Source organism: Meriones unguiculatus, chromosome 6 (genome assembly GCF_030254825.1).
Source record: "Meriones unguiculatus strain TT.TT164.6M chromosome 6, Bangor_MerUng_6.1, whole genome shotgun sequence".
In the NCBI taxonomy this organism is placed as follows: domain Eukaryota; kingdom Metazoa; phylum Chordata; class Mammalia; order Rodentia; family Muridae; genus Meriones; species Meriones unguiculatus.
This window is the reverse complement of record NC_083354.1, coordinates 75,476,670-75,493,678: the sequence shown is the minus strand read 5'-3', so window position 1 is coordinate 75,493,678 and position 17,009 is coordinate 75,476,670. Positions and strand designations below refer to the sequence as shown.

At 41.8% G+C, this 17,009-nt stretch overlaps 1 protein-coding gene across 4 annotated transcripts in view; it reads left to right on the top strand.

The window, feature by feature from the left end:
• Positions 1-17,009, top strand: part of Cdk7 (cyclin dependent kinase 7) — a 44,137-nt gene that overhangs the window by 228 nt on the left and 26,900 nt on the right. For 2 of the 4 annotated variants that reach the window (XM_060385652.1, XM_021663994.2), the window contains exons 2-8: positions 228-287; positions 6,155-6,188; positions 7,359-7,426; positions 9,647-9,715; positions 11,327-11,437; positions 12,440-12,558; positions 15,401-15,500. In XM_060385652.1, the coding sequence (XP_060241635.1) occupies positions 228-287; positions 6,155-6,188; positions 7,359-7,426; positions 9,647-9,715; positions 11,327-11,437; positions 12,440-12,558; positions 15,401-15,500 (561 nt within the window). Of the gene's footprint in view, positions 1-227; positions 288-6,154; positions 6,189-6,843; positions 6,964-7,358; positions 7,427-9,646; positions 9,716-11,326; positions 11,438-12,439; positions 12,559-15,400; positions 15,501-17,009 lie in introns of those variants that run through there. The other 2 variants (XM_060385653.1, XM_021663995.2) reach the window with 2 other exon arrangements.

Genomic DNA, 17,009 nt, shown 5'->3' with positions numbered 1-17,009 from the left:
CGCGCCGGCAGAGCCTGGCCGCTGCGGGGTCTCCTCGGGAGAGGCTCACCCGACGGGTGCCTCCCTCCCGGAGAAGAGGCCTCCTGGCCACGTAGCAAGCCGTCGCGAGTCAGCTGCAGAACCAGGGTTTCTTTGTTTTTAATAATCCAACCAAAAAGGTCGGGCGGGGATCCGAAACCAACCATCACCTAAAGATCTCTCACGGATTGTACTGTTTTCCTTTCTAGTTTGCTACCGTCTATAAGGCCAGAGATAAGAACACCAACCAGATTGTCGCCATTAAGAAAGTGAGTTAACCTTTTTATGCTGTTTTCTCTCCTGTCTTTGTGTCTTGCTTGCCACGTAGCCCTTGCTGGCACGGGCTGTTGAGATTGGCCTAGAGCTTGCTGGGAGCCTTCTGCATTCCAGTGCTGGGTTTGGGTTTGCCCCGCCATGGCGGGCAACTCTTACAGAAAATACCCGTGCATTAACAGTTGATTGGTGGCCATTTGTCTTTGAGACAGTCTTGCTATGTAGTCCAGGTTGGTCTCCCAAGTCGTGGAAAGACTTCTGCCTCTGCCTCCCGAGTGTCGGGATTGCAGAACTGACTGCGTTGGACTTCATTTTTCTACCACGCTCGCACTCTGTGGGGATTTCAAGAATTCTAGAAACAGTAGTGTTTCTTAGTGTCTTGTGTTTCAAGATGGAACTCGGGCTGAACGAGTTTTTGTTAAAATAATAGAAATTATGACTTTTTGCTCCATAAAAGTCGGTTGTTGCCAAGAAGGCAGGTACTGCCAGCCGTCTCTTCAGCCCTTTTGGATGCTCAGATCTGTCCAGGCCGCAGGTTCCTCTGTCTGTGCTATCTGGAGGCTCCCAGCAAGCTCTAGGCCAATCAATGAGAAAGGTTCTCATCGGCATTAACAACGCTAATAATAGTGCATTTTCCAAGAAGATTTAAGTAGTTTTTAAACTTAAGTTCGTTCACAACACTCCTGTGTGCCAAACTTACCTTTTTTTTTTTTTCCCACTTTAAAACACCCTGTAAAACAGGCAAAGGTGCCCTTGTTTCACTGAGGTGTCTACTGCGAGCTCACTCAGCTAGAAACTGCAGAGGCTAGGATTAAGAGCACAGCTGTTGTCTGCTCTTTCTCACACTACTGAAGTCTGTGGCCGTCCCATGACGACTCCGTTTCGCCTTGCATAACTCAGGGCCTGGTGGTGTAGTTGACCTCCATCCATATTCCTGTGCTGCTTTGAATCTGTTTCCTTCCCTGAGGTATGAGTGATCAGGCTTCTGTCTTGCAGTCTCCCGGGCCCTCCTTTCAGGTGTTGCTGCTATTACTACCTTTGCTTTATTTTAAGAAATTATCTTTGTATCAGTAAATATTTGCAGGTGTGTGTCTGTGTGTGTGTGTGCACGTGTGCGTGTGCGCCGAACCACCTTGTAGGTTTCAGTGATTGAACCCCTGCTTGGTGGCAAGTGCCTTCACCCAGTGAGCCATCTTGCTAGCTCCTGTTGCATTTTTTTTTTTTAACTTCTCATTCCAGCTTGTGCTTTGTGATCTACTGCCATCTCTCACCCCTTTGTTAAACTCTTAATTCTCCAAGCTGGGCTTCCTGGCTTATGTCTGTAATCACAGCTCCTCCAGAAACTGAGGTAAGAGAAGCACATGGCAGTACTTCCTAGCACCAGGGAGGTGGAGATAGGCAAATCTCAGAGGTTGGCTCCATGCAACCTGCCCTGTGTGGTGAATGCCAGTGAGAGACACTGTCTCAAAAAAACCAAGGTGACCAGTGTCTGAGGAAGGACATCTGAGGTTTCCTTTGGCCTGCACACAGGCACACACATACCTACGTATGTGCTGTCTCAGAAACACACACACATAAGGATCAATACTTGCCTGGGCTAAAGAATGAGTTTCAAGGCTAGCCTGGGCAACTTAGTAAGACCCTGTGGTCGAGCATTGGCCTAGCATATATGAGGCCCACTGCTGGGGAAAACAATAGCAACGAGGTTGGCCTGGAATTCACTGTGTAGCCCAGGCTGACCTCAAATCCTATTAGTCTTGCTGCTTCAGCCTCACATAATATTACTGGTTTGAGCCATTAGCCACTATTTCCTCTGTTGATGTCTTCGTCATCTTCAGTTCTACTTGTGGTTCACCCCGCCCACACTGACCTTCCTTGGACTTGTTGAATGTGTTCTAGTCCAGGACCGCGGTGTTTTCTCTCTTTAGGTGGGGGGTGGGTGGGGGGCAGGAGTAGCTGTGTTTTCTCTTAAGAACTTGGTATGGTTGAATTGTTTTTATTTAGGTTTCATTTAGATGTCTCTTCCACCTAGAGGTACCTTTTAATTGCAGCAAAAAAGGTTTTTCACTTTCCTTCCCTGTTCTTTGCAATTCTTCATTCTGTACCATCTTTATGCCATTATCATAATCTGAAATCCTTCCATCTGAGTTCATTGCCTATAAAAATCTACTAATATTACACCTGGGACTGTGGTGAGCAGATTTGGAAGCATTTGTTTGTTTGTTTGTTTATTATGTGTGTAGGTGTTTTCCCTGCATGTATGTCTGTACAACTATGTATAGAGGCCAGAGGAGAGTGTCTTATACCTTGGGACCAGTGTTACAGATTGTTGTGAGCTGCCATATGGGCAGTGGGAATCAAACCCAAGTCCTCTGGAAGAGCAGTCTGTGCTTTTAACCACTGAGCTCTCTCACCTGTCCTGACTTAGCTGGATACAGTGGGGTGTGTTCTCAGGAGGCAGATAGGATGATCTTCTTGAGTCTGGGGGTTGAGACCAGCCTGACCACGCATAGTACACCCTGTATTTAGGACAAGGAAAACCTTGAGTTGACTGGTACAATCTTTTCACATGGTTCATGTATCGGGTTTTGTAATTATAAGTACAAGTGGGCTTTCTTATCTGCTTCTAACAATCATTGGAATTTAGAATCTGGCCTGATCTGATCTTCTTTTTCTTTCTTAAAGCCTTTCTGATCTGCTTCCAAAGTTACTATGTAAAAGAGAATGACCTTAAACTCAGACTTCTCTCCCAAGTGCTAGGTATCCTATGCCATTATAAAATGTTTCCTACTTGAAGGTGACTTAAGTATTTTTTATTTTATTTCAAATAATTCATTTTTGTGGTTTTAAAAGTTACTAAAGAAGCAAAGATAATAACATGCTGTATTTTCTCTGTGAGTTCTTTCAACTGAACTTTGTTTTCAGAACATTTGCTATGGCTGGTTTGTGGGTTTTTCCTCTCCCAATTTGGAAATCATTAGTACTCTCTTCTGTGAACATTGAGGATTTGGTGCGGTGAACCTTCCTTTTCCAACACTCATAATTTCTACTCACATTCATTTGCCTGTACCTCTTTTATTTGACACACACGCACACACATACAAACCCATCAAATTACTGCTTTTATGATGACTTGGACTTCTTAAAGCATTGATGATGTGACTTAGCAGTTAGAAGCGCTGGCTGCTCTTATAAAAGACCCAAGTTTGGTTTCCAGAACTCATGTGGCGGCTAACAACTGTCAGTGTTCCAGTTGATCTCTACAGGCAGAGGGCATGCATGTGGTCCACAAACGTAAGTGCAGGCCAAACGCCCATACGCTTAAAACAAATTTATGTATTCTTAAGTTATATGGAATTACTGTTTTCTCTGTTTCCCAACTTAGCCATTCTGCCCTGTGATGACTCTTGGTTCACTATCTCTGTGTGCGTCTATTTCAGTGTGTCTTGTAGGTGTTTGTGGTGCATGATTGTTCAGGTCTGCCTATGCTCAAGGTGGAGTGTGACGTTCCATTCCTCTTCCTCTTAATTGCCTTTGAGACAGTCTCTCTCTAAACAGACGCTTGCTGTTTTGGTTTGGCTAGGCCAGGCTGGCTGGCTTACCAGCAAACTTACCTTTCTCTCCTAGTCTTCCAGCGATGAGACTTGAGGCACACACAGCCATGGCTACCATTTTACATGGGTACTGAGAATTTCAATTGAGGGCCTCATGCTTGCAGAGCCAGTGTTATCCACTGAGCCATTTCCCACAGACTTTTTCCCTCTTAAAATTTTATACGTATATATGTGTGGTTGATTGAATGAGTGTATATGCAAATTGAACCCAGAGCTTTGAGCATTCTAGGCAAGGGCTTTGTCACTGAGCCACATCCCTAGCCTACATTATTATTTTTTGTTTCTAATTTTTTATTATTTGTACGGATCTGTGTCTGGGAGGGTGGGCGGGAGCACATGCCGCTGTGCTTGTGGATATTAGAGGACAGCTTATGTGTATGAACGGGCATGAGTAAAATGTTTTTAAACACATTTTAGGTGACTTAAACATGATAAAATACTGATCACGTAAATCTAAGTGATAAAGGGCTTCATGGGATTATTCTGTTTTTATTGTGTGCCTATTATGAGTTCTTTCCCATGTAAATTTTATAATCAATTTATCAGTGCCCTGAGTGTCTTATATCCTGAGCTATAATGCATGGCCTACTTTTAAACAGAAAGTTTTCTTTGGATGTGCAGATAGGAGAATTTTCTTAGAGGAAGAATACGTTTTCCAGAGGTAATCTTTTTTCAACAGTTGACAGCACTTGTATAGAGAAGTAAGGAACAGGATGCTCTTTGACATGGTTATTGCTGTGTGTAGTTTGTTATGCTTATTTGTGGTTCTTATATCCATCACATTTTCCAAGTTTGCTTTGTGAAAAAGGTAGTAGTACAGGACATATTACCAACTGTATGCTATTTTCTGTTTATGTTACTTTTTTCTTCCAAGTATACAAAATTGAAGTAATTTTGGGGAAATTAATTAGCATACCTGCATTTATCCAGTTCATATTTAACTCAGAAAAATTCAATGAGATGTGGGTGCAGTAATTAACACATGTATATTCCTAGCATTTCAGAGGCAGAGAGGAGGATTTCAAAGTTAGGGCCAAGCTGGACCACATACAGCAAAACCCTTTCTCAAAAACAAAACAAACAACCCCCATCCCAACAAAACCTTAAGTTCAAATGCTACGAAGAGAAACCCTGTCTGGAAAAACCAACAAGAAAAGGGGGATTGGTGGTGCACACACCTTTGATCTCAGCACTTGGGGGGCAGAGGCAGGCAGATCTCTGTGAGTTTAAGGCCATCCTGGTCAGCCTGATCCAGGACAGCCACAGGGCTACATAGAGAAATCCTGTCTGGAAAAACAAAGTGGGGAGGGGCTAGAGGAGACAATTATTTTTTTTTTTTGTGTGTGTGTGTGTGTGTGTGTATGTGTACATGTACCACAGCATGCTCTGACAATCAGGGAATAACAAATATGGAAGTTTCTCCTCTCCATATTTGTGGGCTTAAGGATTAACCTCAGATTGTAGAGCTTGGCCTCAAGTTGGTTTATCATCTGAGCCATCTTGCAGGTCCAGAATCTTTATTGTTGTTAATTTCAGTTGTTTATGTGTGTAGTTCTGCAACTTGAAGTAGATACTTGATTCTTTTTGGTCCTGCTGTGCTGGAGCTCAAACTCTGCCTTCCCCATGTTACGAACTCACTCTGCTCCTGAGCAGTGCTTTCAGCTTTTGGATTTCCCATTGTTCTGGGGCCACTACTGCTACATATGTTTACTGTGGTAATTCGCTTTTGTTTTGTATTCTTTGAAAGACAAAGTGTAGAACTCAGTATGTAAATTTGGGTAACCTCAAACTCTGCTTTATGAGTTCACCAGTCCCAGCTGTTTTGATTTATTTGAGGCAGAATCTTGCAGTGTGACCCAGGCTTTGGCTCCCAAGTATTGAGACTGCAGGCGTGTACCACCATGTCAGGCCTGCTTGTTGCTAAGTTTTTGTGCATATAGATTATACATTAATTTAACACACTGTAAGTGTTTGGTTTGGCTTTATTTCTAAAATTGTTATAATCTTGTTCGTATTGGTGTTTTACTTCCATGTTTGTCTGTGCACCACTTGTTTGCCCAGTGCCAAACAAGGTTAGAATTGGGCATTATATCCCACTAGAACTGGCGGTTGTGAGCTGTGGTATGGGTGCTGGGAATTGAACCTAGAGCCTGTGGAAGCAGTCAGTATTTTCAACCCCTGATCCATCTCCATCATTAACATATTGTTAATGTATGTGTTTTGGCTTTTCTCCCCTCTTTCTATCCCAGATCAAACTTGGACACAGATCAGAAGCTAAAGATGGTAAGTATTACGTATAATTTGATCAAACAGTATGTGTTTATTCTGATCTGAGGAGATTTAAAAAAAAATGTCAATGAGCATTAATAATAGTTCTATAGAGTTAGTACAGTGTCTCTGTGGGTCATGACCCCTTAGGGGTTGAATGACCCTTTCCCAGGGTCACATGTCAGATGTCTACATTATGATCTATAACAGAAGCAAAGCTACAGTTATGAAGTAGCCACAAAAATAATTTCATTTGGAGTCACCGCAGTGTGAGGGACTGTATTAAAGGGCTTCAGCATTAGGAAGGTTGAGAGCTATTGCTCTAGAGACTAAAGAATCCAGTTAAAAACAGCATGTAGGGCTAGAGAGATAGTTCAAGTGGTTAAGAGCACTGGCTGCCCTCCGGAGGTCCCAGGTTCAATTCCCAGCACCCACGTGGCAGCTTACAACCATCTGTAACTCCAGTTTCAGGGACCTGACACCCTCATACCAGTGCACATAAAATAAAATTAAATAAAGATTATTTAAAGAACAACAACATGTAAACATTGGGAGGAACATGCAGATCTTGTAAATGGAGAGCAGTGAGTTGGCTGGGATTCTCAGTGCTGTTTTTGGTGTTCTAAGTGATTGCTTTTTGGATTTCTGGTGATTGTTTTGTTTGTTTTAGTTTTTATAGCCTTGGCTGTCCTGGATTCCACTTTGTAGACCAGACTGGCCTCGGACTCATAGAAACCTGCCTGTGTCTGCCTCCCCAAGTTCTTTATTAAGACGCATGCCACTGTGACCAGTTTGTGTTTTAATATTTATTTCTATCATTTGTATTGAAAAAGGGTATTCTTATGTTAATTTGCTATCAACGCACACAGTCTTCCTCTAATATTTGTAGGTCAAGGGGACAAAACCCTAATATGACATGTCCGTTACATGCTATATATGTTACTGTAATAATTTCTAAAGAGATAAGTATTTTCTTCACCATTTTTCATAGACTGTGTTAAGCTACTTTAAAACAATGTAGGGGGAAAAGGGACTTTCTCATAAAAATAGTTAAAATTACTCTTTTGCTTATGTGTGTGTATGAAATGTTTATTTCCTGGAATGATCTTTCCTAAAAAATGTATTTGCAAAAGGTTTGAGATGTCAAAATTTTTGTTTATTTTTTTTTGCATTCTTTTTCCATAGGTATAAATAGAACAGCCTTAAGAGAGATAAAACTGTTGCAGGAGCTAAGTCATCCGAATATAATTGGTGTGAGTATGATCTATGTTGTTTGCTCTTTGGGGTCCTCCATGCTCTGAATGTGATGCAGATTGATCACAGGCTCAGCAAGATGAAGTAGACAAACCTTGCAGGTAATTGAAAGTTGATCAGCTTGAAATGTATTTTCTCTCCCACTTTTGCTGTGAGTAGTATCTGTAGCATTATACATATAACTGATGGAATGAATCCATGTTGCCATACAGGCTGATTTTGTTGGAGATGATTTTGAATCCTAGAGGGCTGTAAGCTGCACGGTTAAAACCAGCAGCTTGCATTCACATTCAGAACCTTTCTTTTTGCCTGTGTGAGGGCTGGATTGTTTTCCTTTACTTGTTGCAGGCTAGCCAATTTATGGTGTCTGCACCACAGCAGTAGTGCCCGCTGTGGACGGTCACACGCCCAGTGGATGGCAGGCACTGTTTAGAAGAAACTTTTTTTCTTGCCTTGTTTTGTTTGGGGTCTTTTGTGTGTTGCATAGTGAAGCCTTGAGCTCATAGGCTCAGGTTATTCCCCTGCTCCCAAGTAACAGTGTTGTGGAGTATCCACCAGAAAAGACTGTCTGGGTATAAACTAATAGAAAGTCTTTGTTAACTGGCTGCTGACCACACTGGCTGTTTGGGATCCCGTTATTAGCACCAAGCCTTTCTCAGGGTGAGATTGTAAGCACCAAAGCTATGTTCAGGACTGACAGAGTTAACAACTGCTGTTACCCAAAAGCAGAACTGTAGAAGCCAGAACACAAGGTTTGCACATTTAGTGACGTCCCCGAACTATAGACTTTGATGGAATAGGTCTTTGTTTTCATTCAGGCAGGTGGTGCTGTCTACCTGCTGAGCTTTATGGCCTGGATGGCACTGCCATCAGTGGGGGCCTGTTAGTTCTGGGCGCTTGTACAATTAATTAGTCCCTGTAATTACTATACTGGAACAACAAGAATGTATCACTATGCCTGGCAGGAATTTTCCTAAGCATTTTGCTTAGGAATTTTTGGTATTTGTTCCAGACAGGATTTTTCTGTGTAGCCCATCTTGGAACTCACTCTTAGACCAGGCTGTCCTCAAATTCACAGAGATACTTGCCTCTGCCTCCTGAGTCTGGGACTAAAGACGTGTGCCACCGTGTCTGGCAAGAAATTTTCATAAATTTAAAAATGTTTTTCTTTTCTCCTATTTTGAGTGTGTGATGTGCATGTGTGTTTCTATGTTTTGTGAATGTGATTGTGTTTGGAGGCTTGGGGTTCATAAAGAATACCATTCTCCAATACTTGTCCATCTTATTCATTGAGACAGAGTCTCTCAGTCAAACCCAGAGATAGGGGTACTTTTCCCAAGCTTGCTTATTCTAGGGAGCTGTTGGGTTCACCTTCCAAGGCTGGAAGTACATACGCTTTTCCTGCCTGGTTTCTGAAGTCTGAACTCTGGCTTGGGCCTTACATGGCAAGGGCTTTAACTGCCACGCTGTGGCCTCAGTCCCAGGAATTTTTTTCAACTGGAAACTAAGGTGACATTTTCTTGTCTTCTTTTTTGTTTTGTTTTTCAAAACAGGGTTTCCCTGGGTAGCCCTGGCTGTCCTGGAACTCTCTGTAAACTAAGTTAGCTTCAAACTCAGAAAGCCTCTGCCTTTGTATCCTGCGTGCTAGGATTAGAGGCATGCATCACCAATGCCAGGGCTGTGAAATTTTCATTTATTTATTCTAGTTCTCAGGTTTAGGGTAGAGTAGTTTTTAAGATTTTGGTGAGTTTGTTAAATTAAGGTTTAATTTTTTTTTTTTCCTGAGAATACTAATTCCTATTGGGGAAAAAAAAATGGGGCAAATGTTAAATTAAATAAAAGAGTTTCAGATTCACAGGAAATTAACCAGTAGTTTAAAATTTAAGTCAGGTAGCACACATTTGTATTATAATCACCTGAGAGGTGGAGGCAGAGGCAGGGGGATTACGAATTCAGGGCAGTCTGAGCTCCATAGAAAGTTCTAGGTTAGCCTGAGCTACACAGTGGTATCTCGTCTCAAAAATTCAAGGATTTGGTGATGTATCTTAGTGGCAGAACATTTGTCTAGCATGCTGAAGGCCATGTGTTTACCAGTGTGGAAAAAGCAAACAAATAACTTCTTAAAAATTACTTCACCAACAATAAATTTCAACATTATTAAAGAGAGAATAAGGGTTTGACTTTTTAAAACTTTTATTTATTTATTTTTTGCTTTGCAGCTCCTTGATGCCTTTGGACATAAATCGAATATTAGTCTTGTCTTTGATTTTATGGAAACTGACCTAGAGGTAAGGTCCTGGTGATTTTTTTTTTTCCTCCACTTAGTGAAAGACAAACCTGTATGTATGGTCTGCTAAAAAAAAAAAAAAAAGCTTAATTTTGCAGAAGTCAAATGATGTCTGATTCCTTTACATTTAGTTGTATTTCTAGTATTAAGTATAGAGATTTAGATTTTATTGGCATTTTTACTAAGTTCTGTTTAGCTTATCAATATTTTTATGTGCATTAAACCTGACAGAATTTTGAGTTTGCCTCATATTCTCACAGATTAATGTCATCTTTTAGAAAACCAAGTTTCTTTTTTATTTTCATTAATTGAATCTCAGAAACAGTGATAGTCCAAGGGTTTAAAACAACTAGATTCTCATACATTGCTGATTTGAGTGCAAATACTGTAGTCACTTTGGAAAACAGTACAGTTTAAAGTTAAAGTCACATTTACTGTCAGATCAAAGGTAAACGGGATTTTTATGACAGCATCAAATAGTAAAGGAATAAATACAGAGACTGGTGACAGTGCGCTATCTTACAGGTCCTAGCATTGGTACCGCTAATTCACCAGTGTTACATCATGTGTAGTAATACCAGTAACAGTGCAGTCATTAGTAATAATACTGTGAGCTAGCAACCACTGTTTGGTATTCATCCAAAAAAACATTGCAAGCACAGAAATCATTTGGTGTGTGGGAGTTCACTGAAACTTGAAAGAGCTAAAATGTGTTTCATCTAGTGGATATATGAACAGACAGTTGCACATATAAAATAATACTACTCAGGAATAAAAAGGAACCAATTAGTCTAATAGTAAACTGACTGTGGCAGAGCTTACAGATAATCTCATTCCAGTCAGTCCTCTTTTCCCCTGTTGCCTTCTGTCTTGGGCATACGTTTGTACTCTACTTTCCCAGGCCATTCCAAGCCATATAGTCTTAGTCTAATTACCCCTGTAAGGAAATGCTTGCTTCCTTTTGATTTTACCACAATTACTTGGGTTTCTTTCTGCTCCCCTACCCCTCTTTGGTTTCTCGAGACAGGGTTTCTCTGTGTAGCCCTGGCTGTCCTGCACTCACTCTATAGACCAAGTTGGCCTCAAACCTGTAGATCCACCTGCATTTACCTCCCAATCTCTGGGATTAAAGGCGTGCCTCTTCATCCAGTATTACTTGGCCTTCTTGATTGGTATTAGGTTTTAGGTCATAGGTCATGTGTGCTTTGACACAGGTCATATGTCTGTTCTTAGGCTGCCTCTTTCCTATCCAAGAGGCTGCTACAGTGTGGAGGTCTCAGGCAGAGGTCAGGTCACTGTTGCTTTTTAAGCTGGGATGAAGTGGTTTTCCAAAGTATGTACTTGTTAGAAGGGGCAAAACCCATAGATACTTAATACTTGTAAGCTAGAGTTGGAGGATGCACAGTATTGTTTTCTCCCTGGTTGATGATGCTCTTTTTTAACCACCTAATTCTGGAAATTATTACCATTCCTTCTAAAGGAGAGTTGGCTAATCTCATAGAAGTTCTTGTGTATGATATATTCATTCTAAATCTGTTTTTTTTTTTTTTAATTTGTTAGAGTTAGTTTGGAATAATAAGACATGCCTGTATGTTGTCTATCTATGTTATAGGTCATAATAAAGGATAATAGTCTCGTGTTGACACCATCCCACATTAAAGCTTACATGTTGATGACTCTTCAGGGATTAGAATATTTGCATCAGCATTGGATTCTACACAGGGTAAGAATTTAAGTAATGATCAGTTTACCTGTAAGGAGGTCTTACTTTATATTCCAGGATGGAATTTGCCCAGGTTGCCCTCAAATTCATGATTTTTCTGTGTTTGACTCCTGGAAGCTGGGATTGTAGGTGTGTTTCACCACACCTGACTTCTAAAGTTTCTGCATAAGTTTAATTAAACATTTTTGTCATTGGTTAATTGGATCTTTATTTTGTGTATTTTGAGTGCATGTGTGTGTGTATTTGTGGGTGCAGGTGCATGGCTGTAGGTGGGCATGTGCCCCAGTGTTTATGTGGAAGTCAGATGACAGCTCACAGGAGTCAGTTCTTTCCTGCTCCTTTGTGGGCTCTGAGAATCCACAGTCATTAAATTTACTGCAAATGGCTCTACTCCCTGAGCAACCTTGCCTGCTCAGTTAGAGGTTTTTGTTTCAAGAATAGTGCCTTCCTCTGTGGCCCGGCTGGCTGTGATCTCATGATCTTTGTTCATGTTTCCTAAGTGCTGGGATTACCAGTGTGTGCCATCATTCCCAGTTTGGTGTCTTGTTCTTTAAGGTTTTTGTTTTTGCCTTTTCCTTTGGTTTTTCGAGACAGTCTCTCTGGCTGTCTTTCTGTTCCTGGCTGTCCTGGAACTGATTCTGCAGAGGCTGGCTCTGTCTCTTGAGTGCTGGGATTAAAGCATGCGATGCACCCAGCTTTGTTTTCTAAGTTTTATAGTTAGGCACTGACACTAAAGTGGGTGTGTGCCCAACATATATGAAGCCTCAGTACCACATTTGCTACATAAACCCGTAATCCCAACACTCCCGGTTAGAGGCAGAAGCATAAGTTCAAGGTTGTTCTTTTTGACTACATAGTGAATTCATTTTATTTTATTTTTATTTTATTATACATAGTGAATTCAAAGCCAGCCTTGGCTACTGAATAAAGTAAACTGTCTCATGTGTTTTGTTTTTTTTAATCCTGCTTAATTTTGTTTGTTTTGATGACTGTTTGATACAGGATCTGAAACCAAACAACTTGTTGTTAGATGAGGGCGGAGTTCTGAAACTGGCAGATTTTGGCTTGGCCAAATCATTTGGGAGCCCCAACAGGGCTTACACACATCAAGTTGTGACCAGGTAAGAACGCCTTAAATGACTGAGAGTCTGTGGGTATTAGATTGTTTATGGCAAATGAGCATCAGCTAGCTTCTCTCAAATACCTTTGTACCTCAGGAGTGAGCTGCTGTTGGTGTATTCTCAGAATACACCATGTCTGTGCCGCCACAGTTAGAAATGCACACAGCTCTTTCAGACAGAGTCTGGCTCAGTCCTGACATATTTTTGCTGAGCTATTGAGTCTCCCAGTAACTTTTTTTTTTTTTTAACTAAAAAAATTATTGTAAGCAAAGCCAGGAATGATGGTGAGCTCCTTTAATCCTAGCACAGAGGCAGGAAGGTTCCTGAGTGGAGGCCAGCCTAGGCTACAGAGTTCCAGAACATGCAAGACTACGCAGAGAAACCCTGTCTTGGAAAAACAAATATATAATCTTTTCATTCTCACAAGTGCTTTACATCTAAGCTTACAAACACAGTAAGTTTTGGGAATAATTCATTCTGCTTTTACATTTTAGTTAGATAAGCTACAACTTCAGTGGCCTTATATTTCAACTTTATTAATCGGCCCTGTGTTTATTACATTATCAATGCTGATCCTATGGATGTAAATTCTCTACACAAAACATTTGCATTTTATATTATAAGAATTGTGGCTTGCCGGAGGTGGTGGCTTATGCCTGTAATCCCAGCACTCTGGGAGGCAGAGGCAGGCAGATCTCTGAGTTCAAGGCCAGCCTGGTGTACAAAGCAAGTTCAGGACAGCCAAGGCTACACAGAGAAACCCTGTCTTGAAAAACTAAAACAAAAATAAATAATTGTGGTCTTTGTTCATATTTTAGATGTATCCACACAGGAAAAAAAAATCACATTAAATGAGGACTGATAATTCTTGTCATGGGGGTGCTGGTTTTGTTGTTGTTTGTTGTTTGTTTTTTCTTTTGAAACAGGGTCTCAGAGAACCTAGGCTGGCCCCAAACTCTGTATTCCTAAGGATGACTTTGACCTCTGCATCCACTTCTACACACTGTTGGAATGCTATCACTACATCTGGCTGGCATTTGTTGGTTCTGGGTGTTTGTGTGGTTTTGAGACAGGGCTTCTCTGTGTATCCCTGGTTGTCATAGAACTCAGTCTGTACACCAGCTGGCCTCAATCTCAAAGATCTCTCTGCCTCTGCCCCCTGAGTGCTGGGACTAAAGTTGTGCACCACCAGGCCTGGCCTGCATTTATTAACTCTTAAGATTTTCAAAAATCTGAGAAAATATCCAGATTCTCCTATAAATCATGTTGTCACCTTTTTCCAAATAAATTTTATGAGTATCAGTTACCTGAACCCTAGGTAAGAGGTGGTGGATCCAGTACTGGGAAGATTTGACAGTTGGATTACCAGAGTGTATATTGTTGATGAAGTTGACAAAACTAGATTAGTAGGGATAGAAACCTTGATTTTAAAGGTTTAGGGGCTCTTTTTTGTGCCATCATATCCGTTGGCTGTGTCAAGATGAAGCTGAATATCTCCTCCTTACCCACCTGTTGTCAGAAAGTCATTGAAGTGGATGAGTGAAAACATCATACTTTCTATGGCCACAGAAGTAGCTGTTGACACTCTGGGTGAAGAGTGGAAGGGCTGTGTGTTCAGAATCAGGGATGGGAACAACACGCACGGTTCTTCCTGAAGCGAGGTGTCTTGGCCCGTGGCAGAGTGCACCTGCTCTTTACTAAGGGGCGTTCTTACAGACTAAGGAGGACTGGAGAGAGGAAGGGAAAGACTGTTTGAGGTTGCATTGTCAATGCCAATCTAAGCATTCTCAACTTGGGGGGTGGTTTGGGGAGCAGGACATTCCTGGGCTTGAAGATGTTACTGTGCCCTGAAGATGGAGCCCAAAAGAGAATCTGAAAGCTTTTCAGTGTCTCTAAAGGAGGTGATGTCTGCCAGTGTAAACAAAGAAGGTAAAAAGCCAGGATGAAACAAGGTCCCCAAGATTCGGTGTTAGTTCCTCCACGCGTGGTACAGCACAGACACCCGCATACTGCTCTGAGGAAACAACATGTTATGGAAAACCAGAGGTGGCTGCAGAATAAGCTGAGCTTTTGGCCAAGGAGTGAAGGAAGTTAAACACAGCAGGGACAGATTGCCAAGAGACGTGGGCCGTTGTTACTGAGAGTGTCTGAGAGTTTACTTCTAAGTCTGAGTTCAGTCACAGATCTTTAATTATAACTGATAAATGATAAAAAATGAATAAAAAGTTTATTTGCCAGACATGGTATCACATGTAAAACACCAGCACATGGAATGCAGAAGCAGGAAGATTGAGGATTCAAAGTGGGCCATACCTATGGTGACTCAGACCAAGCTGGGCTGCATAAGACCCTGAATCCAAAAACAGAAACACTGAAAATAAGAAATGTAGGGAGGAATGAGGGAAGGGGAATTGGACACAAGTGGATTATTAAGAAATGATAAATCAGCATGTTAATGGGAAAAGTCTAGAAGAAAGCAGAGACTTTATGATGGGGAGACTTTTAGGAGTATTTTTGAGAACTGGTAAGGTAGGGGCTGTAGAACTGAAAGTGGGTGGTTGGATCTAAAGCATGCAAGATGGTTCATCTTTTACAAATTAGCCTTGCTGGCCATGGTGCTGAGCTCCTAACTGAATCCCAGCACTTGGCGGCAGAGACCAGCGGATCTCTTGAGTTTGAGGCCAGCTTGGTCTGTAGAGCAAGGTCCTGGACAGCTAGGGCTATTCAAGACAGAGAAACCCTGTCTTGAAAAGCCAAAATAAATAAATAAATGAGTAAATAAATGAACGACTATTTAAAAAAAAAAAAAGGGTTCTCCTATGACATTTCTTTTTGTTTTTAGATGGTACCGGGCCCCTGAGTTACTGTTTGGAGCTAGGATGTATGGTGTGGGTGTGGACATGTGGGCTGTTGGCTGTATATTAGCAGAATTGCTTCTAAGGGTAAGTTCTAAATCCATATACACCCTTAAGTATTGTTGATATAGTTCTTGTAATTTTCTAGGAATTATCTTTTTTTAAATTATTTATTTTATTTTATTTTATGTGCATTAGTGTGAAGGTGTCAGATCCCTTGAATTGGAGTTACAGACAGTTGTGAGCTGCCATGTGGGTGCTGGGAATTGAACCTAGGTCCTTTAGAAGAGCAAACAGTGCTCTTAACCACTGAGCCATCTCTCCAGCCCCAGGAATTATCTTTTTATCATAATCCCTGCAGCAAAAACTTGTCAAGCAAAATCAGTTTGTTAACCAACAGTTCCAACAAGTATGAAGTACAATCTTGGCATGTGGGTGATTGAGGCAGGAGGATCACTGTGAGTTCAAGACTATAAGACTATACTGGGTTACATAGTAAAACTCTCTCTCTCTCTCTCTCTCTCTCTCTCTCTCTCTCTCACACACACACACACACACACACACACACACAGAAAAAAAGCCTCAGCTACTTGGGAGGAAGAAGCAGAAAAATTAAGAGTCAGAGGCCAGTTGTATAGTTGTTTGCACATTGCTATGATGAGTTAGCTGACTAAGCATAGTAGGGAGGGGTGGTTTCTTTCGGCTCACAGCCTGAGAGTATGGTCCAGCGCGAGGTGAGGCTCTTGGTCACATCCCACCTGCAGTCAAGAAGCAGAGCGATGAATGCTGGTGCTCAGCTCCCTTCTGAGCCAGGATCTCAGCCCTTATAATGGAGCTGCCCACGGTCTGGGGTATCTGCCTTCTTTAAGTAACAGTTTACAAACTCCCTACCAGTCCTGCTCAGAGGTTTGTTTTCTTGGTGGTTCTAAATTCCATCATGCTCACAGGAAGTTGGTAAGATCCTAACTTTGTTGATAAATGCTCTCTGCATGAACACAAGACATCTCTGAGATCTTTCTATTAGAGCTTGAACCAACTCTGGTCCAGTTAGGAACAAGCCACATGTCATTTTGTTCAGGAACATTCAGGAATAATGCAGGGTGTGATGCTTATAATGCCAGCAAGTGGGAGGCTGAGGCAGGGACAGGCAGCTTGAGTTTGAAGTTCGCCTGTGTCCCAGAGTGGACCGTTCCACACAATCCCCACCCGCTCTCCCTGCTCACAGCTGTCATGTGCTGGGACTAATGGGGATTTTCCAGGAAGTGTCTCAGAGTAGGCAGCAGTCACTATTGCTCACAACTTCAGATCATCCGAAGAATTCCAGGGCTGAAATCTAGACTGTTGAAGGGACGGTGAGGGCTGGATGGCACGTAGTACACGGTGCCCCACAGCCACCTGTAACTCCGCTTGCGGGGAATTTGATACCCTCCTCTAGTGTCTGAGGGTACCTGGCACGAACGTGGTGCACATGCGTACATGTGAGCAATTACACATACATGTGAAATAATGAGATGCATTTCTAAAAACCTGTTTGGAATCTGTTGGAAACATGCTGAGGGAAGGGCTTCAGAAAGTCTGTCTGGATGCACCTGCTAG